This window comes from Geotrypetes seraphini, chromosome 4 (assembly GCF_902459505.1).
Source record: "Geotrypetes seraphini chromosome 4, aGeoSer1.1, whole genome shotgun sequence".
Taxonomy (NCBI): domain Eukaryota; kingdom Metazoa; phylum Chordata; class Amphibia; order Gymnophiona; family Dermophiidae; genus Geotrypetes; species Geotrypetes seraphini.
The window spans coordinates 132,653,948-132,680,981 of NC_047087.1; the positions used below are offsets into that span (position 1 = coordinate 132,653,948).

General features: G+C 41.0%; 1 protein-coding gene across 1 annotated transcript in view; it reads left to right on the forward strand.

Annotated features, from left to right (window-relative positions):
- The window catches only part of LOC117359480 (zinc finger protein 510-like), a 141,936-nt gene extending 123,903 nt beyond the window's left edge, over nt 1-18,033 (forward strand). Inside the window, exons 6-7 of the mRNA XM_033942344.1 lie at nt 6,067-6,174; nt 16,374-18,033. Coding sequence (XP_033798235.1) covers nt 6,067-6,174; nt 16,374-17,230 — 965 coding nt within the window. The 3' untranslated portion in view covers nt 17,231-18,033. The remainder of the gene's footprint in view (nt 1-6,066; nt 6,175-16,373) is intronic.
- Nucleotides 18,034-27,034: the final 9,001 nt, after the last annotated feature.

Below are 27,034 nucleotides of genomic sequence, written 5' to 3' on the forward strand. Positions count from 1 at the left end.
AGAATTTCACGGATTGAGTATATCCTTTTGCTCTTCGGTCATCTAATGATCCAGCCAACTCCCTTAGAGGCTTTATGATTCTAATGTACAGTAAAATCTTGGATTGCAAGTAACTTGGTATGCAAGTGTTTTGCAAGACCAGCTTTACCAGCACTTATTAAGGAAGAAACATCACTAAGTAAATTTAAAGGACTGTTAAAATGCTGTTTGTAAAAGGATGCCTTTGAGACATAATCGTCAGATTCTCTTTTGACCCCGTTCATTGCAGAAACTTTTGTTTCCTTTGTCCTCTGGTCTTGAGAAATTACCCCCCAAAAAATCCTTTATATTTCCTTTTACTTTTTATTACACTTTTAAAATTCTTACCCTCCCATTGTACTTGCCTTTCGTGTTTTCTTTACTATGTTTATTGTAGTTCTCCTTACTTCCCCTATATATAAGTCCATAATGTTTGTGTGTGTGTTGTAGTTAATAACTAAGACCCTGGGGGGGGGGGGGGGTTAGTTCAAATTTTTTTTTATTGATTTAGTATATAAAAGTACAATAAATTGACTGCAACATAAGCAATATCAGCAACTCATTTCTTAGTATTGCAACGGAAAGTGAAACGACACAAAAATCCATACGAAAAAGGAGATTATCGCTGAAAAATAGCTGGAAAGCGATGACCACAAATGCTCACAGTCTAAGCAACAAAGTTCATGATCTGCAAGCATTGATGTTAGAGGCAGATCTAGATATTGTCGCTATCACAGATACATGGTTCAGTGAATCACATGGATGGGATGCAAACATACCAGGATATAATCTTTTTAGGAAGGACAGAGATGGTCATAAAGGTGGAGGAGTAGCTCTCTATGTAAAGATCAATATCCAAGCGACCGAAATGCAAGGGACCTGGGGAGAGAAAGAAGCGATATGGATTGCTTTGAAAAGAGAAGATGGAACTTCTATCTACTTGGGTGTAGTCTACAGACCTCCGACTCAATCGCAGCAAATTGATAAGGATCTGATTGTGGATATCCAAAAGTTTGGAAGGAAAGAGGAGGTTCTGCTGTTGGGAGATTTCAACCTGCCGGATGTGGACTGGAATGTTCCGTCTGCAGAATCGGAAAGAAGTAGGGAGATTGTGGATGCCTTTCAAGAGGCTCTGCTCAGACAAATGGTGACGGAACCCACAAAGGAAAAAGCGATATTGGATCTGGTCCACACAAATGGAGAGAGTATCTCTAATGTTTGAGTGGGTGCTCACCTGGGAAGTAGCGATCATCAAACGGTTTGGTTTGATATAACGGCTAAAGTGGAGAGCGGCCGCACGATACTTAAAGTCCTAGATTTCAAACGTACGAACTTTAATGCTATGGGAGAGTACCTGAAGAAAGAGCTGTTAGGATGGGAGGACATAAGAGAAGTGGAAAGACAGTGGTCTAAGCTGAAAGGAGCGATAAAAATGGTTACGGACCTTTATGTGAAGAAAATCAATAAAAACAAGAGAAAAAGGAAGCCGATATGGTTCTCCAACCTAGTGGCTGAGAAAATAAAGGCGAAAGAGTTGGCGTTCATGAAATATAAAAAAAACCAAGATGAGGAGAGCAGAAAGGACTACAGGGTGAAACTGAAAGAAGCCAAGAGAGAGATATGTTTGGCGAAGGCACAGGCGGAAGAACAAATGGCTAAAAATGTAAAAAAGGGAGATAAAAATTTTTTCAGATATATTAGTGAAAGGAGGAAGATAAAAAATGGAATTGCTAGGCTAAAAAATGCTGGGAACCAATATGTGGAGAGTGATGAGGAGAAAGCAAATATGCTAAACAAATACTTCTGTTCTGTGTTCACAGAATAAAATCCTGGAGAAGGACCGAAATTGTCTGGCAAAGTTACACGAGAAAATGGAGTAGATACTGCGCCATTCACGGAGGAGGGTGTTTATGAGCAACTTGAAAAACTGAAGGTGGACAAAGCGATGGGACCAGACGGGATCCATCCCAGGATACTAAGGGAGCTCAGAGAGGTTCTGGCGAGTCCTATTAAAGACTTGTTCAACAAATCTCTGGAGACGGGAGTGATTCCTGGGGATTGGAGGAGAGCGGATGTGGTCCCTATTCATAAAAGTGGTCACAGGGATGAAGCAGGAAACTACAGGCCGGTGAGCCTCACTTCAGCTGAAAGAAAGGATAGTGTACTTCCTTGAATCTAATGGGTTACAGGATCTGAGGCAACATGGCTTTACAAAAGGTAAATCATGCCAAACGAACCTGATTGAATTTTTTGATTGGGTGACCAGAGAGCTGGATTGAGGACATATGCTAGATGTAATTTACTTGGATTTCAGCAAAGCCTTTGATACAGTTCCTCATAGGAGGCTGTTGAACAAACTTGAAGGGCTGAAGTTAGGACCCAAAGTGGTGAACTGGGTCAGAAACTGGCTGTCGGACAGACGCCAGAGGGTTGTGGTTAATGGAAGTCGCTCGAAGGAAGGAAAGGTGACTAGTGGAGTCCCTCAGGGTTCGGTGCTGGGGCCAATCCTGTTCAATATGTTTGTGAGTGACATTGCTGAAGGGTTAGAAGGAAAAGTGTGCCTTTTTGCAGATGATACCAAGATTTGTAACAGAGTAGACACCGAAGAGGGAGTGGAAAATATGAAAAAGGATCTGCAAAAGTTAGAGGAATAGTCTAATGCCTGGCAACTAAAATTCAATGCAGAGTAATGCATTTGGGGATTAATAATAGGAAGGAACCGTATATGCTGGGAGGAGAGAAGCTGATATGCACAGACGGGGAGAGGGACCTTGGGGTTATAGTGTCCGAAGATCTAAAGGCGAAAAAACAGTGTGACAGGGCAGTGGCTGCTGCCAGAAGGATGCTGGGCTGTATAAAGAGAGGCGTAGTCAGTAGAAGGAAGAAGGTGTTGATGGTGTACAGGTCATTGGTGAGGCCCCACTTGGAGTATTGTGTTCAGTTTTGGAGACCGTATCTGGCGAAAGACATAAGAAGACTTGAGGCGGTCCAGAGGAGGTGACGAAAATGATAGGAGGCTTGAGCGAGAAGACGTATGAGGAGAGACTGGAAGCCCTGAATATGTATAACCTAGAGGAAAGGAGAGACAGGGGGGATATGATTCAGACGTTCAAATACTTGAAGGGTATTAACGTAGAACAAAATCTTTTCCAGAGAAAGGAAAATGGTAAAACCAGAGGACATAATTTGAGGTTGAGGGGTGGTAGATTCAGGGGCAATGTTAGGAAATTCTACTTTACGGAGAGGGTAGTGGATGCCTGAAATGCGTTCCCGAGAGAGGTGGTGGAGAGTAAAACTGTGACTGAGTTCAAAGAAGCATGGGATGAACACAGAAGATTTAGAATCAGAAAATAATATTAAATATTGACCTAGGCCAGTACTGGGCAGACTTGCACGGTCTGTGTCTGTATCTGGCCGTTTGGTGGAGAATGGGCTGGGGAGGGCTTCAATGGCTGGGAGGGTGTAGAGGGGCTGGAGTAAGTCTTAACAGAGATTTCGGCAGTTGGAACTCAAGCACAGTACCGGGTAAAGCTTTGGATTCTTGCCCAGAAATAGCTAAGAAGAAAAAAAAAAAAAATTGAATTGAATCAGGTTGGGCAGACCAGATGGACCATTCGGGTCTTTATCTGCCGTCATCTACTATGTTAATGTTAACATGGCAAGAGACACGCTGCATCAATACAAAAAGTCACAAAATATTATCTACATAATACAGCAGGCAGACCCATGCCTACTAAGAAAGACCCTGTTTTTTATTGTAAATAGCTTTGAATTTATGATATTGTGATACATCAGAATTTTAATAATTTGAATTTGATTAAATTTTAACTTGATATATAAGCAAGGTCTTGCAATACAAGTACGTAAAGTATACACATATCACATCATCACAACTGAGCCGATGGTTCTTTTCTCTCTCTCTCTCTCTCTGACACCACAGGAGTGTAGCGACTGTTCTAAACAAGCAAGGTCTTGCAATACGAGTACATACAGTATTTTGTATTAAAGTTTTTGGGTTGTAGAGTTTCCATTATTTCTTATGGGGAAATTTGCTTTAACATACGAGTTTTCTGGATTACAAGCATGTTTTCGGAATGAATTATGCTCGCAAACCAAGGTTTTACTGTACTTAAAGTTTCATGATGAATTTTGCCTCTATGGCAAGCTGGGGTGGTTTTTATTTATTCTCTGTATTTTTTCTGTGCTTGTAATGCTTTACATGTAACTCATCTGTTTTCTTAATCTGAGTCTGTTTTATGTTTACTGAAAGCCATTCTTAGCCTTTTTTTTTTTTTTTTTTAGATTAAATATTACAACAGTAGTTTTCTTTAGTATCCTTCTAGCGAAATGACAAATTGGTTTATATTGTGATCACTATTGATAAACAGCCCTTATCAGTGTTAGCCCTCACACTAGGCCCTGCATTTCAATGACTAGTTTATGCCTTTCTCGGACGCTCAAGGCAAGCTAATTCAGGTACAAGTAGGTATTTTAGTTTCTCCTCTTGTCAGCTCCAGAACCAACTTCTCCCTGAAACAGTTATTTACAGTATCTAGAAAATGTACCTCTCTTATGTCCTGATGAGACCTCACCAAATCTATATTGGGATGATTGAAATCTTTCATTGTGTTACCAATATCTTTTAGCGTTTCACTGTCTGCATATCTATCCTGTCCAGATAAGGAATTTCTATGCGTAAAGATTCTACAAGGATTTTGTTTCTTGCAGGTTAAAGAAAAAGGCATATTCAACCTTAGTGTTAGGCAATAAAGCAATCAACTGCTGAGTACAACATATTATGGTCTGAAAGATGTACAAAGGCTAGTTGAGTCAGGAGAAGGATTCCCCCTTGAAAATAATGGTTACCTCATCATTTGTCCTTTTATTTCCTCACTTGTCCATATTCAGTATGCGGTGGTCAGTGGTTTTAAAGTGCTGACTGCCACATGCTGAGTTGGTCCAAGGTATTCCATGCCAGGCTTAATTTGAGTAACAGAACTGGATATCTAGGACATTCTTGGCTGACATTCTTGGCTGTTGGAGGTTATCTAAGGCTGGCTGGTATTCAGTGCCAGTATCAGATAACTATTCTAGCAAGTAAGGACTATTTTTGTGGCTCTACTTGCCTTGATAATTATCTCTGCACCGGTAACGACTATCAGTGTGCTCCAAAAGCTTTGGCTCTCCAGACCACCCTTGCACTAGCTGGAGAGTGCCATGATGGTCAGAATAGTATTCGGTGAATGCTCCAGTTAAAGTGCTCCTGACCCACACAGGATCTCCTGCCTAATTAAATAGTGCTGAGCATTGACCTCCCCCCCCCCCCCCCTTAGGGTATAGCTGGCAGCAATCACTTATTTAGGGACAGAGTTCAAGGAGGAGGGTTCTCTGCCTCACATTCAAAGGTGGTTCATTTCCTTAGAATGGTCAAGGATTTCAGATTGCCTTTTTATTTGATCTCTCCCTCCATGGAGCTTTCATTTAGTGCTTAGGGCTTTACCCTTTCCCCTCCCTTCAAGCCACTGAGCAAAGCTCTGAAGGATTAGGGTTAGGATTATTGAATACAGTTCTGTGAAAGAAGAAAGGGGCTTCAAGCTGTTACTTCTGTTCTGCAGTTTCTCAAACAGTTTGGCAGTTGTGAGTTAGGGAAGATACATTAAAAATTTCCTGGGGAAGGGAAGTTGGTTCATAGTAAATTATTTATTCTGAAAGTCTTAGGTTGAGGCTGTTTAGTCTTTAGTTTGGGCTTGTTAAAGGTGTGCTGGCTAAAATCTTTATTGGACCAACCAATATGTGTGAATGGAGTTTGTCTTTACATACTGCCAAAGAGGCATAAACTTATCTCTACTACTTTCCTAATCTTTAAGGAAAGAAAATTAATAGGTAATTTTCATAGGCTTAATAATATTGTAGGTCCCACTGCAGCACTTCAGAGATTTCTTCAGCTTTTTTTTTTCACCAGGATATTTAAATATTCAGAACTCTATTTTTAAAGTCATTAATACTGACTTAAGAAGCTGAAGATATTTTTCCATTTTTCTTAAATAGGCAGACAAGGTTACAATGCTGACCTCGCAGTAGAGATCTCGAAAACGGAAGAGCCTCTTGTAAGTGATCAGGTAGAGGAAAGCAAGGAGGTTATTGATTCTAACAAAGGTGAGAAATAAATTATTTTGTAACAAATAATTGCTGTGTGTTATGGACTATTACAAAATTTGCCCACACAAATCATATGTAGTTTGGTTAAATTTTGAGTACTAAGTGATTGTCATTTGGTTGCTTTTAAACGATAGGTCTGAGGTTTAGTCTCGGGTCCAAAATGAAACCAAGATCACCTACATGACTTCATACATTTTTTTGGTTAATGATTAAGAGTGAAGGAGGGGGGAAAAAACCTCATCTGTGATTTTGCTGCTGTTTTACTATAGATTTAACTTTCCCAGTTAAGGGAGAATGCTGGTGCAAGGGTATTAAGCATTTCAGATAAACCTTAAGTCTTACAACTCCCCTCCCCCAATCAATTAATTTTCAGGCACAGTGGCATAATTAGAACTTGATGGCCAGCTTAATTTAGCTGAGTAACTGGGTCAGGAACTGATTGTGTGGAAGGTGACAGGGTAATGGTGTTTTCAAGGTTCAGTTCTTGGGACTGTTCTTTTTAACATTTTCGTAAGCGATATTGCTGAAGGGCTGTCAGGTAAGATTTGCCTCTTTGCAAATGATATCAAAATCTGCAAAAGAGTAGACACCCCTGATGGTGTGAATAACAGGAAGGAACTAATGAAGCAGCTATGATTTAATGCTGAAATGCAAGGTCATGAATTTGGGCTGCAAAAACCTGAGGGAACGATACAGCTTAGGGGGTGAAGAACTTTTGTGCATGAAAGAGGAGCAGGAATTGGGTGTGATAGTATGTGATGACCTTAAAGGTGGCCAAACAGGTTGAAAAGACGATGGTGAAAGCTAGAAGGATGCTAGCGTGCACAGGGAGAGGTATGTCATTAGGAAAAAGGAGGTATTGATGCTTCTGTATAAGACTGGTGAGACCTCATTTAGAATATTGTGTACAATTCTGGAGACTGCACCTTCAAAAAGATATAAACAGGATGGAATCGGTCCCTAGGAAGGTTACTAAAATGGTTGATAGTCTTCATCCTAAGGCATACAGGGACAAACTCGAAGATCTCAATATGTATAATTTGGAGGAAAAGAGAGGGGCGATAAGAGACGTTTAAATACCTACGTGGCATAAATGCACATGAGATAATTTGAAAGGATAATCCAGAATAAGAGAGCATAGGATGAAGTTAAGAGGTGTTAAGCCGAGGAGTAATCTGAGGAAACACTTTTTTACAGGAAGAGTGGTAGATGCGTGGAATAGTCTCCTGGTAGTGGTGGTAGAGACAAAAACTGTATCCAAATTCAAGACAGTGTGGTGCAGACATGTGGGATGTCTTAGGGGAGAGAGGAGGAGATAGCGGATGCTGCAGATGGGCCATTTGGCCTTTTTTAAATATTTTATTAATTTTAAGATAAATAATCAAAATATACAAATCAGTAGAAATATACAATTAATAAAAATATACAAATATACAGTAGTTAAGTATAATATGAAATCAACTAGTTGCTTATAACACAAATGATGTACATAAAATGATGTTGACTATAAGGCCATACAACTAGTGTCTCATGTCCAATATATAGTAAGGCTAACTTTAGATCAAGAAGATCTTTACTCATTATCAGTCTTTATTCCTGATATTACTGAGTAAAGATCTTCTTGATCTAAAGTTAGGCTTTGTATAGGAGATTATAGTAGATATACTAGAAGAAACAATTGGATTTATATTCAATATATAGTAAGACCAGTATATTTAACTATGGCTGATAGTATGCATGAAGAGTTCCCAACAAGCTTCAAAGAATGGCGTCATTTGATAACTCGTATATTAACACTGAAATACTACATGTCAATGATCCAAAGCACAATAAGTTTGGATGGGGCTCCAAATTTGGTGGAAAGAACTAGTAGAGTTATGTTTTTCAGCGATAACGCTTTCAAATTTGGTAGTTATGAATACCATGTTCCACAATACGATGAATTCTACTTTAGATAAGTCCTTCCAACAATGCAGGATATTTTTTATAGCCAAAAACAGTAATATATTAAGCAAACGGGCATTGGATTCAGACAAAGAATATGCAAGGCCCTGTTGACCAATAATAATAATTTTAAGGTGTAGGGGTTCTTTAATGTTTAAAATGGTGGATATAGTGTTCCAGACTTTTTCTCAATACAGTTTAAGATGTGGACATAGATAAATCATGTGAGGTAGCATGCCTACAAATTTTCCACAGAACCAGCATAGATTGGAGCCTTTATTAGAAAATTTAGTGATTTTCTGTGGTGTCCAATGTGACCGATGCAGTAAAAAGTAAATTGATTGTAGGACTGCTGCTGATCAAGTGAATTTAAATACCCTAGTCCACACTTTTTACCATATCTCATCATCGGCTGAAATTTCAAAATCGGCATGCCATGCACTCATCATTTAAGATATAGACACTGAGGAGGTTTGTCTCAACAATGCATACCATTTGGAGGCTACACCCCTATCATGTTTCTAATTCAAGTCATATAAGTTGTCTTAAAGTGATCCAGCTGTAAACAGATCCAGATCCAAATTATCCAGATAATTTTATCCAGACATTCTGCCGAACTTATTTGGTTAAATTACCTTCTCAGAGGGTTTTGAATATTAAACTGTGTTTTATCCCATGACAAGCAGGCAGCATATTCTCACTGATGGGTGATGTCATCGCCGGAGCCCCGGTATGGACACTTCAAGAACTTGAAAAAGTTCTTGATGCCCGCACTGCGCATGCGTGAATGCCTTCCCACCCAATGTACGCGCGCTGTCCCTCAGTTTCTTAGTTTCCGCGGAGCTAAGAAGTCGTGTTCAACGGCTGTTGAAAATTTTTCATTTCGCTGCCTTCCCGCCCTCGCGGTTTACTGATTTTTTTTTTTTTTTTTTTTTTTTTTGTCAGTTTCTTCTTTCCTTTCATTGATAGGTTCATACTAACAAAAAAAAAAAAATTAGACTTTTTTTTTTCCTCTTTATTGTTGTCAGTTTGGCCTAGTTGGGCCTTATGGATCGCCATTTTGTTTTCTCCCCTCTGCATGGCTCTTGTCCCGGGCTGGTTTTTCCTGCCCAATTTTCTTCCACATGGTTGTTTTGTTGTGGAACTTGTCTCCACCAACATCCTTCTGTTATTTTAGCAATGTTGGGACCTCGGCCTTGCCGGTTTTTTCTTCCCTTGCTTTTTTCCTCTTCAGCGCATTTTCATGTATATTCTCCAGAAGCAGTTTCCCGTTGACACCGCCAGGAATCCAGCACCAGTCGACGCTAGTGATCCAGTACCTAGCATACTTATGGCACCGCTTCTCCAGTCCGCACCGCCTGTGATGCTTCTTCTTTTGGTAAGTTGGTTTTCTCCTTTGGGCTTCAGATCATTGTAGTAGTGAGCCTAATCCTGCCGACCTTGGTCATTGTAGCAGTGAGTCAAGTCCTGCCGACTTTTTTCAGCCCTATCTCTGGCTCCACTTCCATGTCGACTGTCTTGATATGGGCATGTTCATCTTGGAAGCGTGAAGTGATATTGATGGTACCGATCATGAGCCAAGGGTTCCGGTGTTCTTTTCTTTCTGCTCCGGAACCACACCAAGGGTACCGGTGTTCTTTTTTTCCTCCGGGAGCGGCACCAATGGTACCGGCGTCATTTTTTCTTTGCTGGGGCATGACGCCATCAGTACCGGTCATGGACCAACGGTACCAGTGTCCTTTCCCATCTGCTCCGGTGGTGCTGTGTGCCTTGATATCTAGGGAGTGTTGCACCTTGATATCGGCGTTGTATCCATTGGTACCGGCTCTTACTTTTTAACAGTGTTTTCTTTCATGCCACGATTCGGTTGGCCTCGGCATGTTTTCACTGTTCCTGTCGGTGATGTTGACATTTCTAATTGGTGTCGACCTCCCTGCTCAATGTCGACTTCTTTATCGATGTCATGTTAATGTCGTCATTTCTGATCAATGTCGCAGTCCATATCGACATCCAGGTTGATGTCGGACTTTCTTGTCAACATCAGCCATGTTCAACTGTGATTCCAGTTGTTTGGGTTGTCAGCCCTGTTGACACGGTCTCTTCTAGTGCTGCCCAGTTAACTTTTTTGATTCCAGGGACATTTTCACTTGAGTTTTCTCTGCTTTTGACGACTCCTATCCCGTGACACCAGTTGACGTAGCAGTTACCGGTGTCGGTGTTATTCCGGAATGGGAAGGCTTTGCAGTCATCAAGCTATATTAGGCCTTTGACATCGACTCCTTGATGGTCTTGGTTTTGACTGGTTGAGAGTCTTGGGGGTGTCTTTTGGAACATACGCCACCGATTAGCCAAATGGGCTTTCTAGATTCCTCTACTGCCTGAATGGTTTTCCTTGGCATACATTTGTGTACACTTTCCATGTAACCGCTTTTCAATTTCAGTACCTGTTTTTGCAGATCTGTTTTTTACGGATCTGGTTTGCATCTGAGTGTCTGTTTTTATCATTACTCAACAGGATAGGTTATTGGATATGTCTGATTTGGGGAGGTGTTCCTGGGACTGTGCTGGAACATGTTTCCTCTACATTATGGACCTGATGAGTTTCTCTGGCCGCATCTGTGTAGCAGTTTTCACTTTCATGGCGGCTGTCTTATCAGTCTTCATGTACTTCTACGAGCCTAGGCTCTCTGAGTTTTCTTCAAGTGGAAGCTTTATTCACTAATCTTTTCACCCTGCTCTCAGATTCTGTTTTCTTTTGAGAGTCTGTGTGGGACCTTAGGCAGTCCTGTTTTCTCCTACTAATTCTCCTTGAAGGGTTATCTTCGATTACTGGTTTTTCTCTTAATTGTCAAGGCCACTGGATGATTGTGTTTTTTCTGGATTTCAGACCTCAGGGCTCTGCTTCCTGATTTTCCGGGCAGCTGCTACAGGCTCCAATTCATATGGCTTTTGAGCTGTGTTTTTCAACCGTTCTCCTTACCAGTTTTGGGTTTTTTTCTCCCAGATTATTCAGGAGTGTCTGATTGTGCTGACCACATCTATTTGATTACAGGGCCTTCTTGCTTTTCCATTTTTTTGTACATCCAGTTTTTTACCCGGTTGATTTTTCCCTGAGAGATGGTTCAGACGTTTTTCTCACTCATCTCATTTTCTTTAGCTTTTCATTTTCTGTACCCGTATTCATGTCTGTGTTTCTTTGGGGCACTTCTTGACTCCACTCTTCTGAGAGTGTTTTCTTTTTTCAGATTGTTTTCAATCTTGCACATGTTGTTTCTTTTGAACAACAGACATTCTCCTGTTTCTGTTATGCCACAGGTCGGACTACATTCTTGTACTCCTCATTGGTCATTTGTTTTCCAGTGATACCAGGTGAGGGCTTGTCTCTCAAAGCTTGTATATCTTTGATCTCCTCTAGTCTCTTCGGAGGTTCCCTTTTCTATTTGTTACCTCCTTGCATGGTCTTCATGCATGCTGCATCTAATTTCTGCCTGGGGGGTTCATATAGGCATTCTACAGCCTCAGGGTCTTTCGACTGCCAGGCATAATTTTTTTCCCATTTTTTTTTCCTAATTTTTTCTATTGATATTTTTAGGACCTCATGATTTTCATCATCTACTCTGTCTTCAAGTCCTCCTTCCTTGCACAGTCAATTCAGGGGTTTTACACTACATGTAATTTAACAAGGAGTCTAGGGCTCTCGCCTGTTATATCAGGAGGCCCTGTTTTTGTGACCTTGGAGCAATTGGCAATCTGCTCTTGCTGCTATTCATGGGAAGCTGAATTTTCTAGCAGCCAATTTCAGCAGGGTTCTTTAATCCTTTTACTCCAGGATTTTTCTTTGTCTGGCAATGGTTATTTTTCTCCTGGATTGGGCGAGCATATTTTTTTATAAGCATTCCCTTCGCTTCTTCTCCTTTTGAGCTTTTTCATCAGGCTCACGAGAGCTGTTACTAACATGATGCATGGTGACCCAGTCAACATGGGTTCTCCCTTCTTCGTCCACTCAAATTTTGGGAGACCTTTTTTCTTCTCATTTTCCTGCTTGGTTCACTCTGACTCAGGAATCTTTGATTTCTTCCAATCTTCATTGGTTTTTTTTCTTTGGGCTGCGTCCGTTTCATTTACATCTTTCTCAGCCCGTTCGTTGATTTCTGCCAGGACATCAGCCACTCGCTCTTGTTGATATCAAAAGGGGTTTTGTTTTCTTTCCTGGTGTCTTTTTCTCTGCCTGTTTCCACCTTCCTAACCGATGGTATTTTTTTCTTAGTTTGATTCTAGTCTCAAGTTTATAGCTCTCGGACTTCTTTTTCTTCTATTGCATATTTTCCCTTGATCTGTTGAGGACCAACCTCTTTCTGATTTCTTTTCTGGTTCCCAGGCTCAGGACATGGTTTTTTTTCATATGTGTAACCACACCTCATTCCTTCTTTTGTCGTCTGGATTATTCTTGTGGTTCTTTCCTGGTTGTTGCTGCTACCATTTGTAACAATGGCATCAGCCCCACTTGAGTTTATTACCTGGAAAATGGTTTTTTACTTATGTCTCTCACCTCTTCCAGGGGTATCAGTCAGGTTCTTGCCCTGCTAGCAGCTTCATCCTTATCAGTCTTTCATCAAACCAAGGTGATTCTTTGTTCATGTCCACAGTATCTTCAACTATTTTCATTTCGCTCAGTCAGTTCTTCTGTCTGTGTTTCCTGCACCTCGTTTTTCCTACGAAGATCCTGGCTTTATATATTTTGTCCTATCAGCGAATTTTTTTTTTTTTTTTTTTTTTTTGTCCTCCTTGTTACGCAGGTTGGAGCTGCAGTGATTTTATCCCAACCTTTTCTTTTAATTTAACTCAGTTTGGGTATCCTATCTTCATGGGAACGATTTTCACTTGGCTGATTGCCTCACTCTCGTTCTTCTTTATTCAGACTGGCCTGGCACAGGGATATCGTGTCCCAGTTCCTATGTTCGAGTTCTGGCAGCTTTTGTTGTTTTCCTTATAGTTACATTACTGAGGAACTCTGTACAGCTGCCACCTGGTCCTCAGTTCATTCCTTCACTTTTCACTATTGTCTGGTTTTTTTCTCCAGACAGGATGGGCACTTCGGCCATTCTGTTTTCCAATTGTATTTCTTTGGCCAACTCTCCCACCATCCCATCTCTGTTAGCTTGAAGGTCACCCATCAGTGAGAATATGCTGCCTGCTTATCCTGGGATAAAGCACAGATACTTACCGTAACAGGTGTTATCCAGGGACAGCAGGCAGATATTCTCACAACCCACCCACCTCTCCAGGTTGGTTTCTTAGCTGGCTTATTTTAACTGAGGGGCCGCGTACCTACGTCAGGCGGGAAGGCACTCGCACATGCACGGTGCGGTCGTCAAGAACTTTTTCAAGTTCTTGAAGTGTCCATACCGGAGCTCCGTTGGTGATGTCACTCATCAGTGAGAATATCTGCCTGCTGTTCCTGGATAACACCTGTTATGGTAAGTAACTGTATGCATAATGTAGCTGTAGCTGTATACATAATGTAGCTTGAAAATCAAATCACAGTTGATGAATGTGTCACTTGAGATTTTTGAGAGTAGTCTGCAAAAAAAGATATAACATGTTTTAAATGAAAATAAGTTGTACTGCATTTGATGAATGTAATCTCTAAAATGCCTGGTTGGCTTAAAATAAGATAATCCTTAGTATTCCTCTAGACCAGTGATCTCAAACTCAAACCCTTAGTGGGGCCACATTTTGGATTTGTAGGTACTTGGAGGGCCGCAGAAAAAATAGTTAATGTCTTATTAAAGAAATGACAACTTTGCATGAGGTAAAACTCTATATAGTTTATAAATCTTTCCTTTAACAGTTAAAGGAAAGATTTATAAACTATAAAAAGTTTTACCTTAAGCAAAATTGTCATTAACTATATTTTCTGCGGCCCTCCAAGTACTCTATTTTATCCCAGGACAAGCAGGCAGGTATTCTCACATATGGGTGACATCACCGAAGGAGCCCAGATGCGGATGCCTCACAAGTAGACTCGCTTGAGGAAACTCGAAGTTTCGAGTCGTCCCATCGCGCATGAGCGAGTGCCTTCCTGCCCAGCACAGGGCGCGTCTCCTCAGTTCTTAGTTTTTCGCGGACGTTAATTACATCCGACCTCTGGGTGCTTACCATCATCAGGGAAGGATACTCTCTCCATTTCGCTCAGGTTCCACCAGAGCTTCCTCCAAGAGATTATCCTTCCAATCCATCCCTTCTTCTTCAGGAAGCTCAAGCTCTCCTTCATCTCCATGCCATTGAACCAGTTCCCTTGGAACAGCAGAACAGGGATATTTACTCCCGTTACTTCCTTGTTCCGAAGAAGACGGGCGATCTGCGACCCATTCTGGATCTCAGGGCTCTCAACAAATTTCTAGTCAAAGAAAAGTTTCGAATGTTGTCCCTGGCATCCCTTTATCCCCTTCTCGAGCAGCCCAGAACTTCCTCTCCGACGTTAGAATTGACGTCGGGTGGTGAGAATTGGTCAGCTCCGCGCTGGGAAAGATAAGTAGGGAGAGCTAAGAACTCGGTGCCAGCCTGTTCCCCGATTGCGGCAGTGCTAGCCTATTCCCCGATGGTGGCGGTGGTAGCCTATTCACTGGCTGTGGTGGCGGCCTGTTCCCCAATGGCGGTGACTTGGGGGAGGGCAGTGAGAAGGGAAGCATGTTGGGGACACCTGCTTTAAGTGAGCCGCACTCAAGTGGCTAAAGAGCCACAGTTTGCTGACCACTGACATAGGCCAATATGAAGAAACACCACCACAGGAAAAATCATAAGGGGTTTAAAAAAAAAATTTATGTGGGACAGATAATTGCAATTTCCAAAGAAACACATTTTTCACATACTTGCCAAAGGCCTACAGCCCTACATTGCAACCACCACCACAGCCTGGGATGCCTCGTTGCTTGGTTCCGGTGCATGTGGGTGAGCTGCAGGGCAGAGTGAGCTGTGCTACAGGGCAGAGTGAGCCCTGCGCTCCGGATCCGAGCTGAGAGGGAGCGGAGGGAGGCTGAGATCGCGAGATGCACAGTGCAACCCGGCAACCGCTAATGCTGGCAAGAGACGCAAGCCAAAGCGGGTGGAGGGAGGCTGAGACTGGGAGAAGCACAGCGTCACCAGAAGGCCATTTGCCGACATTCCCTCCGACGCAAGTCAATTACAGCACTTGCGGTCTGTACGCGATTGTCCTCGCCACAATCGGAAAACTTGTGAAGTGGAGAGGACAGATCGCGGGCCACAAAATAGTTCCTGGGGGGCCGCATGCGGGCCGCGCGTTTGAGACCGCTGCTCTAGACCAAACCAGACACTTGGATTATGCACTCCTACTAACAGATGGAGACTGAGAACACTGACTTCAGTGAATCCTAAATCTACCTTTTACAGTCCTCAGGCAACTAGTAGTTCTTAGTCTTCAGCAGATGGTAGATGCAAATAAACCTGTGTAGTCTGACCAGGACAGGTAGGCCAGATAGACTAGGGATTAGTGCTGCCCAATTCAGGAAAAAATATTTCAATTCAGCCTATTGAATCAATTTTTTGATTTGATTCAATTTTCCTGCCCAATTGGGTGTGTATTTTTTCCAAACATCCTGGTGGGTTTATTTTATAGTCTCTTCACCCCCTTTGCCCTCTATGGGTGTGATATGTCATCAGGAGGTGGTACAGTCCCAGAGAAAGAGGTGTGTGTGATCAGGATGGGTTAACCAGTGAGAACAATAGAGGACAACTCTCACCCTATGTTCCCTCTAAGCTGAGCACGTGAGCAATTGCTCATATATTCTAGGAGTGTCACTCACAGATTTTACATGGTCACTAAAAGAAATACTTGCAAATCTAGAAAATGGTTGTTTTTTAGAATTTGTTGCTCACATGAAAAATTTATTTTTAGAACTTGTCGCTCACTTGAAAAAGCATTTGCATGTGCCCTGTCAATTCTTAGAGGGAGCATTGCTCTCACCACACCTTCCTGGCACTTGACCTGCACTTGTTTGTGTTGGAGAGGAAGTGTAAATCCCAATGTTTCTCTTTCATGACATACACACAAAAATGATGCATGTGTAAAAACCCAACTGTCTAAAAATTGAATTTTACACATGTAAGCTATATACCTGTGGAATGCTATTTTTTTCATGCATATATCATAAATATGGCTTTTAAAAAGAGGTGCACATGTATTTTTATCTAGCTGTGAACTAATGAACTTTGCTCTAATGTTTATCCAACAGATGGTGGTTTTCTTAAAAAAAGTAAGGAGCAGTCAATGGATATAAGGAAGCAGGAGGAGGAATGGACAGACAGCTCAGACTCTACTACTGACTCTGAAGAAGGTGTCAATTGGGTAATACCAACCTGGGTGAAAGACATAACCCGACAAGGAGAGAGACTTAATCCATGTTCTGAGCAAGAGAGAAATTCTGAATATCACTCAAAGCCTGTACAATTTCAGTTACTTAATGAAGAGGGCAATTCTGAATATCACTCAAAGCCTGTACAATTTCAGTTACTTACTGAAGAGAGACCATTTAAAAGTTCTGATTCTTCGGAAACACTAGCTTGTCAAAAGCCAACACTAGCTTACCAAAAGCCAACACTAGCTTGTAAAAAGCCAATAATAGCTTCCAGAAAGCCATTTAGATGTTCTGAATGTCATGAATGTTTTAGTCAAGAGGGCCACTTACTATTACATGAAAGAATCCATGTAGGAGAGAAATTGTTTTCATGTTCAGAGTGTGGTAAAGAATTCAAGCATAAGGCAAACCTCACAGACCATCAGAAAATTCACATTCCTGAGAAACCATTTCCATGTTCTGAATGTGGTAAAAGCTTCGGACGGATGAAATACCTTAGAAGACACCAGAAAATCCACGGTGGTGAGAGACCACATTCATGCAGTCATTGTACGAAAAGCTTTATTCAGAAAATACACCTCATAAAACACCAAAGAATTCACGTCAATGGTGGTGGCTGCAGCAACAGCGGTGGCTCATCCACTAGAAACCTTGTAGATATTATAGCGTCACTATATCAGAAAAACAAAGAAACTGAATTACTGACTGAGTTGTATAGAATGAAAAAAATTTGATTAATATTCAGCAGGGCAACTGCTACTTAAAGATATCTAAATAAATTAACAGAATATCTTTAAGAAGATTTTGAGACAATGGAGCTCATCTTCAAAAGAGAAAAACATCCCAAAAATGGCATAAACTGGCTCTTGGATGTTTTAATTGCCAAAACGACCGTGCTGATTTTCAAAACTAATTTTTTTAGATGTATTGCAGGGCATTCACCCGCCAGGACATCTAAATGTTAAGGGGTGTGTGTAAGAGGCGTGATTTGCGTGAGCTTAGCACATGGACAATCTTGCAGAGCTAAACCTTTTTCAAAGATGTCCAGGGTGTCATTGAGATGTTCAGAGTTAGACCTGTTTTAAAAAGCAAATAAGGGCCAAAAAGGTACCCAAACTGATCAAACGACAACTGAAGAGATGAACATATGCCCCTCCCCCACACTTCCCTAGTAGTCACTGATCCCCCTCCACCCCCCCAAAAAAAAGATGTAATTGAAACAGTACATATCTGTCTCTAGAACAGCAGCACTTGGTATGGGAAATCCTAGTAGAGCAGTACACAGGTGGGTGGGCAAATGAACCATAGTGAGGAAGACCAAGAACCATAAGCCAGTCTACCCACTACAGTTATGGTGGAAAGTATGAGCCACCCAAAACCTACTTTACTGCCTTATAGGTGACACCTAGCAATCATAAGGGCTATTGGAGTGGTAGACAGGTGGGTATAGTAGTTTTGGAGGGCTCACAATGAACTAAAAGGGGGTTCTGGTGAAATACGTATCTGGCACCCTTTATGTGAAGTTCACAGTAGTGCCCCTTAGGGTGCCTCACTGCCCTGTTGGGATGTCTGCGCAGCCAGTCCATTAAGATGCTGGCCCCTCCCATGTCCAAATGGGCTTGATATGGATGTTTTTGTATTTGAAAATGGCCAAAAAATTTAGATGTCCTAAGGGCCAAGATGTCAACTGGATATCAATTTCTTTTTTCTTTTGTAATGACCTATTTGGATCGCCGGCCTCAGCTTGTGCTGGCAAGAATAGACTATATAGCGGATGCCCTATATGATATTATCAGAGTCATGGGGAAAGTCTCAGCTTTTTCAATCACTGCCAATTGTATGGCAATGGGCCGGTGATTCAACCTCTAAAGCAGGCACCCTTTCAGAAGACAGATGCTGTTTGGCAAGGGCCTAGATAAGGGGTGTCACTCAATCACATTAAGGGGCCAAAATCTATAAAGCAGGCTAAGTCACGGGCCAAATTTTTTTATTAAGATACTTAGTCTTAATCGAAGTATAGACTTCCTCATCCTCAGACACCATTCCATTATTCACCTGTTTATTTTCAGCTCAGATGTTACCATACTTAATCCCAACTTTATTCAAATAGTCATTCTAGGCATAGGCAGCGGAACACTATTTTGTTTGGGGGGGGCCTGAAAGCTCCACCCTAGACCCCCCACCCCATAATAGTACTAATTGTAATACCACTTTTTCCATTCATTTTTCATATATGACACAATATAATCTTATGAGGCACCAGGATCCCACAGTTGGTGTTCTCTTGCCCCTGGTGGGAAATCGGTCCTTTTTACCTGGGATGGGACCCTCAATTTTTCATAGGTGGAGGACTGGGGAGGTGAGCCAGTTGCAACATATTTGAGCAATGATGTACCGCCCTTGGGACTTTCTTTTGCCCGGTGTCAGCTGGGCCATTACAAGGGGTCCTTTCCTCCGGGCTCTCTGACGGTGACTTTCGGGGGATAAGTTCCACTCTTTTTTGGAGGCGGAGTTGGAAGGGGAGCCCTCAGTGTCTTATTTTTATAAGCAGTTAACTGCTTTGTGGGCACCCCATGATTTTTCTTCTATTTTACTGTTGTGGCAGAGGGATCTGGGATGTGTGTTGTCGGCCGATTTGTTTCTTTGTGCCCTTAAGGGAGTTCCTGGCTTGGTGTACAGTGCAGAGGTTCAGGAATGTCACTATCACACCCTGTTGAGAGCCTACACCTCCCAAAGTCAAGCTTATTATATGGGCTTAGTGGATACCCAGTTATGCCAAAAATGCTCTATTGTTGGGAATTCCTATTTCCATGGGCTTTGGTCCTGTACTTATATTCAGGACTTTTGGAGCGATCTAGCTTCCTTTTTGGAGAGATTATTGCAGTCGCCGTTTTTGGTGGCCACCATTCCTATGTTATTGTCTCAGTTTTCTGCGTGGTCTATGTTTGGTTCTTCCAAGCGGAAGTTCCTGGGTAAATGTTTCATATTGGGGAAGAAATGTATCTTAACCCACTGGACCTCAGGGGAGGCACCCACAGTTTGGTATTGGCGGAACGAATTACATGAGTTGATGGGTTGGGAGGCTCATATGGCATCTTATTCCCGTCAGAAAAGCTATAATTTTGTTCAGATTTGGTCTCCCTATTTGCAGGTTTTGCCTCCGAGAGCCTGGAGCCACATTTTGAACAAACTGCAACTGAGTGCACAGCCACCTGGGGTGGGTTAGATTGCAGTCTGGGGGTGGGTGGGGGAATTTTGTGGAGGGGAGGTTTATGGGCTTGGGTTTGCCATGGGATGCTAAGAGTGTAAGTGCCTTATGGCTTCTCTTTTTTTATCTGGGGACTTGTTCCTGTTTGTTTGGGATGGTTGGGGATGGGCTGGGTGAAAACTTGATGACTTCTGGTTGATCACTTTCTCCTGCGTTGTTTCATGATCTGTACTGTTTTGCTAATCTGTTTTGGTTCTTTGCTATGTTTAGTCATCAATAAAAATTCTTTCAAACTAACAATATAATCTTATTATGTGATTAACCACAAAATTAAACTATACAAAGCACACTATATGCTTCTCAACATTCATTCCTACCAGAATACAGATAATCCCTATGGAAATACAGAACCACAAACTAAAAGTACTAATACATAACAAACAAAACTCTAAGATTCAAAATTCTGCATGCAGTACAAACCCAAGAAATAGAAACAAATGCATTTGTTCCTAAACAGTGCAAAATATAGACAGCAGATGTAAATTCTCAAAATTGACACAATTCAATCACTAAATTCAAAATAAAATCATTTCCCCTACCTTTGTTGTCTGGTGATTTTGTTTTTCAAACCATCTTTTCCCAGTCTCTGGCTGCACTTCATTCTGTCTGTGCTCTTAACTGTGTATCTAGGGCCACCTTATCCATTTTCTGTTTTTCTCTCCTTCACTTTATGCCATACATCCAAGTTTCAAGTTTATTTAAAATTTGATTAATCGCTTACTCAAAATTCAAAGCAATGTATATTGATAAAATTACAACTTTCAGGGGGACAATACATTTAGCTTAGACATGACACAAAGGATAAACGCTGAAAAAGGGGAAAGATACAATTTTTGATAGAAAGTAAGACAAATAGGGAATAAACGACTGGTAGGGATAAAACAAAAAGGCTTGAGATAGATCCTAGATCAGAGAATGTTGAAGAAACCTAATCTAGCGCATTAGCCAGTCAAAAGCATCTTTAAAAAGAAAGCATTTTAACTTGCTCTTAAATTTATCTAGTAGATGTTCTTTCCTTAAGTGAATGGGAAGGGAGTTCCATGTTTGAGGCACCGTGACAGAAAAAATGTATTGTCAATGTGTATTGATGATTTTAAGGGAGGGGACTGTTAGTGTTTATCATTGGATCTGAATGTTCTGACCAGGGCATACAGGATCAAGAGTCTTATCAGTGAAGGCTGGGGCATGATAAAAGAGAGACTTGAGATAATGTAGGCATATTTTATGGGTTATACAATAGGACTCCGGGAACCAATGAGCTTTTATTAGGAGAGGGGAAACGTGGTCCAATTTCTTAGCTTTCATGATTAGTTTAATACAGGCGTTTTGGATGATTTGTAAGCGTCAAATTTCCTTTTGGGAAGTTCCCATGTGTAGAGTATTACAGTAATCAATTTTGGAAATTACCAGGGAGTGTAACAGAATGTTAAGTGATTTAGGTTCTAAGAATTTTGAAATGGAACGGATTTGGCATAGTCTGAAAAAGAAGATTTGACAACACTACTGATGTGATCATGATAAGATAACTTCTGATCAAAAATGACCCCTAGAATCTTGATAGTGGTAACCTCCTGAAGTGTGTTGTCCTTAAGAGTGATAGGAAAGTTGAATTTAAGGTCATCTTTCCAGGGGAAAAGCATTACGTTCAATTTGGTGACATTGAGAGCCAGTTTGTTAATATCGAGCCATTGGTGGATTTGTTCAAGTTTCTTGTTGATTGTAAAGGCATCCAGGGGGTTATCCATGTCTAACGGGTATAAATGTTGGATGTAATCGGCGTAAGCAAATGCATTAAAGCTGATGGATTGACACAGGGTCATCAGTGGGGCTAGAAAGATATTGAATAAGAGTGGTGAAAGAATGGAGCCTTGAGGAATGCAACTTTCAGAGGTAGAGTTGTTGAATGAAACTGTTGAAGATCGGTTAGTGAAGTAGGATTGAAGCCATGAAAAAACCTGATCAGTGTCACCAATAGCCTCTAATCTTTTTTTTTTTTTTTTTTTTGAAAATATGTTTATTGAGGAGTCAACAAGAGAGACCAAGAAAATACAAAAAAAAAAGAATAGAACAATGGTCAACAAGAATACAAGGAACTCAGTCAGAAGCGCATAACACATCCAAGGAGACCTCTACATATATCCAAAAGCAAAAACGAAGTGTCTCTCATGGCAACCCCAACAAGTATTTTTTAATATATAACAACCTAATGAATCCCCCTGCGAAACCCCCTAAACACAGAACTCTTCATCCGCCCATACAAGCACACCAGCCACTCCCACAAGCATACCCCACATCCATACCCCCATCATTCAGACACTCCCCTGGACCCCCCAAACTGGAAACCATAGGTAGATGTACGAACACCCGCCATAAAGCTAAGTATTTCAGTACCTCAGGATTAGTAGAATGTTTATAATAACCAAGCTCAAAGCGGGCTAACTCATGCATTTGATGGATCCAACAGTCCAAGGGGATAGCCCCCGGCTGGGTCCAGTATTGCAATATCAGACGTTTAACTGTCAACAACGTCAGGTAGATAAAGCGCCTCTGAGGAATCGTGAGGCCCTGTTCCTCCAACAAAGTCTGGTCACCCAACAACAACGTCTTATAATCCCACTCAATAGTACAGTGGAGAACCAACCGAAGCTGCGCGAAGGAAGAGTTCCCCAAAGAAAGCTCAGGACACTCCAAAAAAGAATGGAGAAATGTTCCAGGTGCCCCGCTGCACTTAATACATGTAGGCTCCTCCCACAAACCCATCCTGGCACCCCGTGCTGTAGTAATGTAAGCTCTATGGAGGATTTTGAACTGGGTCTCCTGCCACCTCTAATCTTTTCATAAGAAGGGTGTGATCTACTGTATCGAAAACGGATGAGAAACCATGAAAGAACCTGATCAGTGATACCAATAGCCTCTAATCTTTCCAAAAGAAGGGTGTGATCTACTGTATCGAAAGCGGACAAGAGATCTAGCGAAATTAAGAGGACAGATTTGTGGTGCTCCAGATAGTAGAGAATAGAGGTAGTCATGCCGATTGGTTAATTCTCTGTTGAATGGTGCTGCCTAAAGCCTGTTTGGTTTGGGTGTAAAGTGTTTCTTTTTTCAGTGAATTCCGAAATTTGCTTAAATACGACCTTTTCTGTCAATTTAGCTAAGAAGGGAATATTAGCGATGGGTCTGTAATTTGATTTTTTGGTTGGGTTGGTTTTATGATCCTTGATGATTGGACGAATTGTTGCTTCCTTCCAAGAATTGGGCAGGATGCTTTGCTATAGACTTTCGTTAACTAGAGTGCGTATAAATGGACCAAAAACAGAAAAGTAACACTTGAGAATGGAAGGTGGAATAGTTTCTTCTTGAGAACCCTTAATGCTGATGCTCTTAATGAGAGATTTGATCTCTTTAAGACTGGTAAGGTAGAATCGAGAGCATTTTGAAGAAAAAGTGGTATTGGCTCAGTATGACATGGGTCTTGACTTGATAATTTCTTTATGGTAAATCGTGCCAAATGAACCTGATTGAATTTTTTGATTGGGTGACCAGAGAGCTGGATCGAGAACATATGCTAGATGTAATTTACTTGGATTTCAGCAAAGCCTTTGATACAGTTCCTCATAGGAGGCTGTTGAACAAACTTGAAGGGCTGAAGTTAGGACCCAAAGTGGTGAACTGGGTCAGAAACTGGCTGTCGGACAGATGCCAGAGGGTGGTGGTTAATGGAAGTCGCTCAAAGGAAGGAAAGATGAGTAGTGGAGTCCCTCAGGGTTCAGTGCTGGGGCCAATCCTGTTCAATATGTTTGTGAGTGACATTGCTGAAGGGTTAGAAAGAAAAGTGTGCCTTTTTGCAGATGATACCAAGATTTGTAACAGAGTAGACACCGAAGAGGGAGTGGAAAATATGAAAAAGGATCTGCAAAAGTTAGAGGAATGGTCTAATGCCTGGCAACTAAAATTCAATGCAAAGAAATGAAGAGTAATGCATTTGGGGATTAATAATAGGAAGGAACCGTATATGCTTGGAGGAGAGAAGCTGATATGCACGGACGGGGAGAGGGACCTTGGGGTGATAGTGTCCGAAGATCTAAAGGCGAAAAAACAATTTGATAAGGCAGTGGCTGCTGCCAGAAGGATGCTGGGCTGTATAAAGAGAAGCGTAGTCAGTAGAAGGAAGAAGGTGTTGATGCCCCTGTACAGGTCATTGGTAAGGCCCCACTTGGAGTATTGTGTTCAATTTTGGAGACCGTATCTGGTGAAGAACGTAAGAAGACTTGAGGTGGTCCAGAGGAGGGCGACGAAAATGATAGGAGGCTTGCGCCAGAAGACGTATGAGGAAAGACTGGAAGCCCTGAATATGTATACCCTAGAGGAAAGGAGAGACAGGGGAGATATGATTCAGACGTTCAAATACTTGAAGGATATTAACGTAGAACAAAATCTTTTCCAGAGGAAGGAAAATGGTAAAACCAGAGGACATAATTTGAGGTTGAGGGGTGGTAGATTCAGGAGCAATGTTAGGAAATTCTACTTTACGGAGAGAGTAGTGGATGCCTGGAATTCGCTTCCGAGAGTGGTGGTGGAGAGTAAAACTGTGACTGAGTTCAAAGAAGTGTGGGATGAACACAGAGGATTTAGAATCAGAAAAAAATATTAAATATTGAACTAAGGTTAGTACTGGGAAGACTTGCGCGGTCTGTGTCTGTATATGGCCGTTTGGTGAAGGATGGGCTGGGGAGGGCTTCAATGGCTGGGAGGGTGTAGATGGGCTGGAGTAAGTCTTAACAGAGATTTTGGCAGTTGGAACCCAAGCACAGTACCGGGTAAAGCTTTGGATTCTTGCCCAGAAATAGCTAAGAAGAAAAAAAATTAAAAATTTTAATTGAATCAGGTTGGGCAGACTAGATGGACCATGGATCTTTATCTGCCGTCATCTACTATGTTACTATGTTACTATATTTTTCCTGATGTTTATTTAACTTTTAACATTTAACTTTCTTCCATTTTTCTGCTTTCTTCTCAAAATCTGTCTACTTTATCATGTCTTCCCTTCCCATCTATCCATGTGTACCATCTCCTCCCTCTTTCTTCTCCCCTATTCCCATATATCCATAAGAAGCATTTTTTCTGAGGGCGCTGTTGAGCTGGAATCCAAGATGGACGCATAAAGCCTTCCCTCCTCCCTAGTCACCAGAAAATTAGAGTTGAGCAAGTTGAAAATCTTTGAATTTTCTCTCTCTAAAATATCATACCTTGAAGGGGAAATGTCTGGGAGCAAATCGAGCAAAACGGATTCCCAGAATAATCCACGGGATCTAAATGGCAAAAACATGATCTGCCATCACAGGAGAAGCCGTTAGCTAGCAAACACCTAGGGACACAATCAGAGATAGTAATCAATGAAATAAAAGCCCTCAAGGATCTTATTACCAAACATTATGATATAACATGCAAACTTAAACAAGGTTTCAGGTTTATTTAAAAATTTGATATACCGCCTTATTAAAATTCCAAGCGGTTTTACATAATATAAAAACAAAGTATAATAAGAACGTACATTAAAAACAAATTACAAACTATGCTACAAACAATCGAACGCACTGACAAACATTAACTTACCGATGGAGAAAGGCAGAAATACAATTTGTATAAAGAGAAAAAGGGGAAGAGGGACCAAAACAAAAGGAAGGGGAACAAAATATAAACTTAAAATATGCTGAAAAGAGACTGTTTATTGTCCCAGATTTAGCGAAAACCACTGCAAGAAAAAGGAAATCTTTTTTGAAGATTTGTGCCTGCCTAAAATCGATGGGAGCAAGATATGGTCTTCAATATCCAGTGAGAATGACTTTGACTGAATAACTGTACTCACATTTTGACTCACCGGAACAACTACAGAAATTCTTAGACCAAGTTCAATCGCAAGGCATGTTTTCTATTTAATATTTTTGAGCCACTCTTTGTTTACAATATGAAGATATCAGTCACTTGGATTTTGGGAGCTATGCTGGATTGCTCCTCTCCATAACACACGCTGGTCAGGTGAGACTCTACTTTTTAAGTGATGAATCACATTTTTTTCCAAAACGGTTTAAATATTATAAAAATCAAAACAAGATAGGAACAAAAATGGACAGATTCAATCTTTTCATAAGGTCAGTTGCTCAAAGAAATGCATCTACAAATAGTTGTGTGTTTAACATTTTCAAATTGCCACTTCAAAATTTAATTCTCACTTGACTATAAGTGAGGCTTTTACTTTCTGGATTCATTAATTTTCACTATTGACTATGTGTTCCATCTCTTATTAATAACATTTTTTAAAAAAGATTGCTTATTTATTGATAGTAGCCTGCATTTCCTCCTTACATGCTACTCTGCTGCACAGGAGAGTCTGCTGAAATAATTGGATTGACTTTCATTATGGGACATATCTCTTTTATAGTATTTCTATACTGTATTTTTCCCTTTCTTTTTGATATTATACATACGTATGTTGATTGCTCTCTAGAAGTTAGTCTAAAATGTCTTTCTTAAGCTATTAATATTGCTACTCTTGGGTTTTGGCCAGGTACTGGTGATCTGGATTGGCCACCATGAGAACGGGCTACTAGGCTTGATGGACCATTGGTCTGACCCAGTAAGGCTATTCTTATGTTCTTAAGTGCAAATTAATGTTTTCCTTTTTTCTAGAGGGAGTGGCTTGTGCGTTGCACACTGTTTCCAGTCAATGACTCCATTACAAGGTTTTTTCTTAAGGGTGGAACTTGTTTCTTTTACCATTTGTTAAGAAATTCATAGGTGCATTGCAGAATTTCCTGTATTGCTTTTACATGCATTATTCACTTTGTGCATACCCTTTTCTCAGTGAGTTGCTCAAAATTCCTATCATACTTCTCTTATGGCCAATTTAAATCAAACTGCTATTAAAATAAGTTTCCTGGAATGTGAATAGCCTCAAGAATCCCATTAAAAGGGGAAAAAATCCTGATTCAGTTAAAAAGGCAAGCTCCGAGCATCATTATGCTATAAGAAATCCATGTCAATCCTCTATAGATTCACCTTCAGTAGGAAGAAGAGGAAGAGTTTCCATCCTCTTTCACAAATCACTTCATTTTCATATTCTGCATCAATTCATAGATCCCAGAGGGCAGATGGATAATAGCTAAACTCAAAATTCATAATGAACTTATAGTAGTGGTTAATATTTATGCTCCCAACTCAGACTCTCCAGAAATTTTTTTAATTTATTAACAAAGATTTAGGAATAAGAACC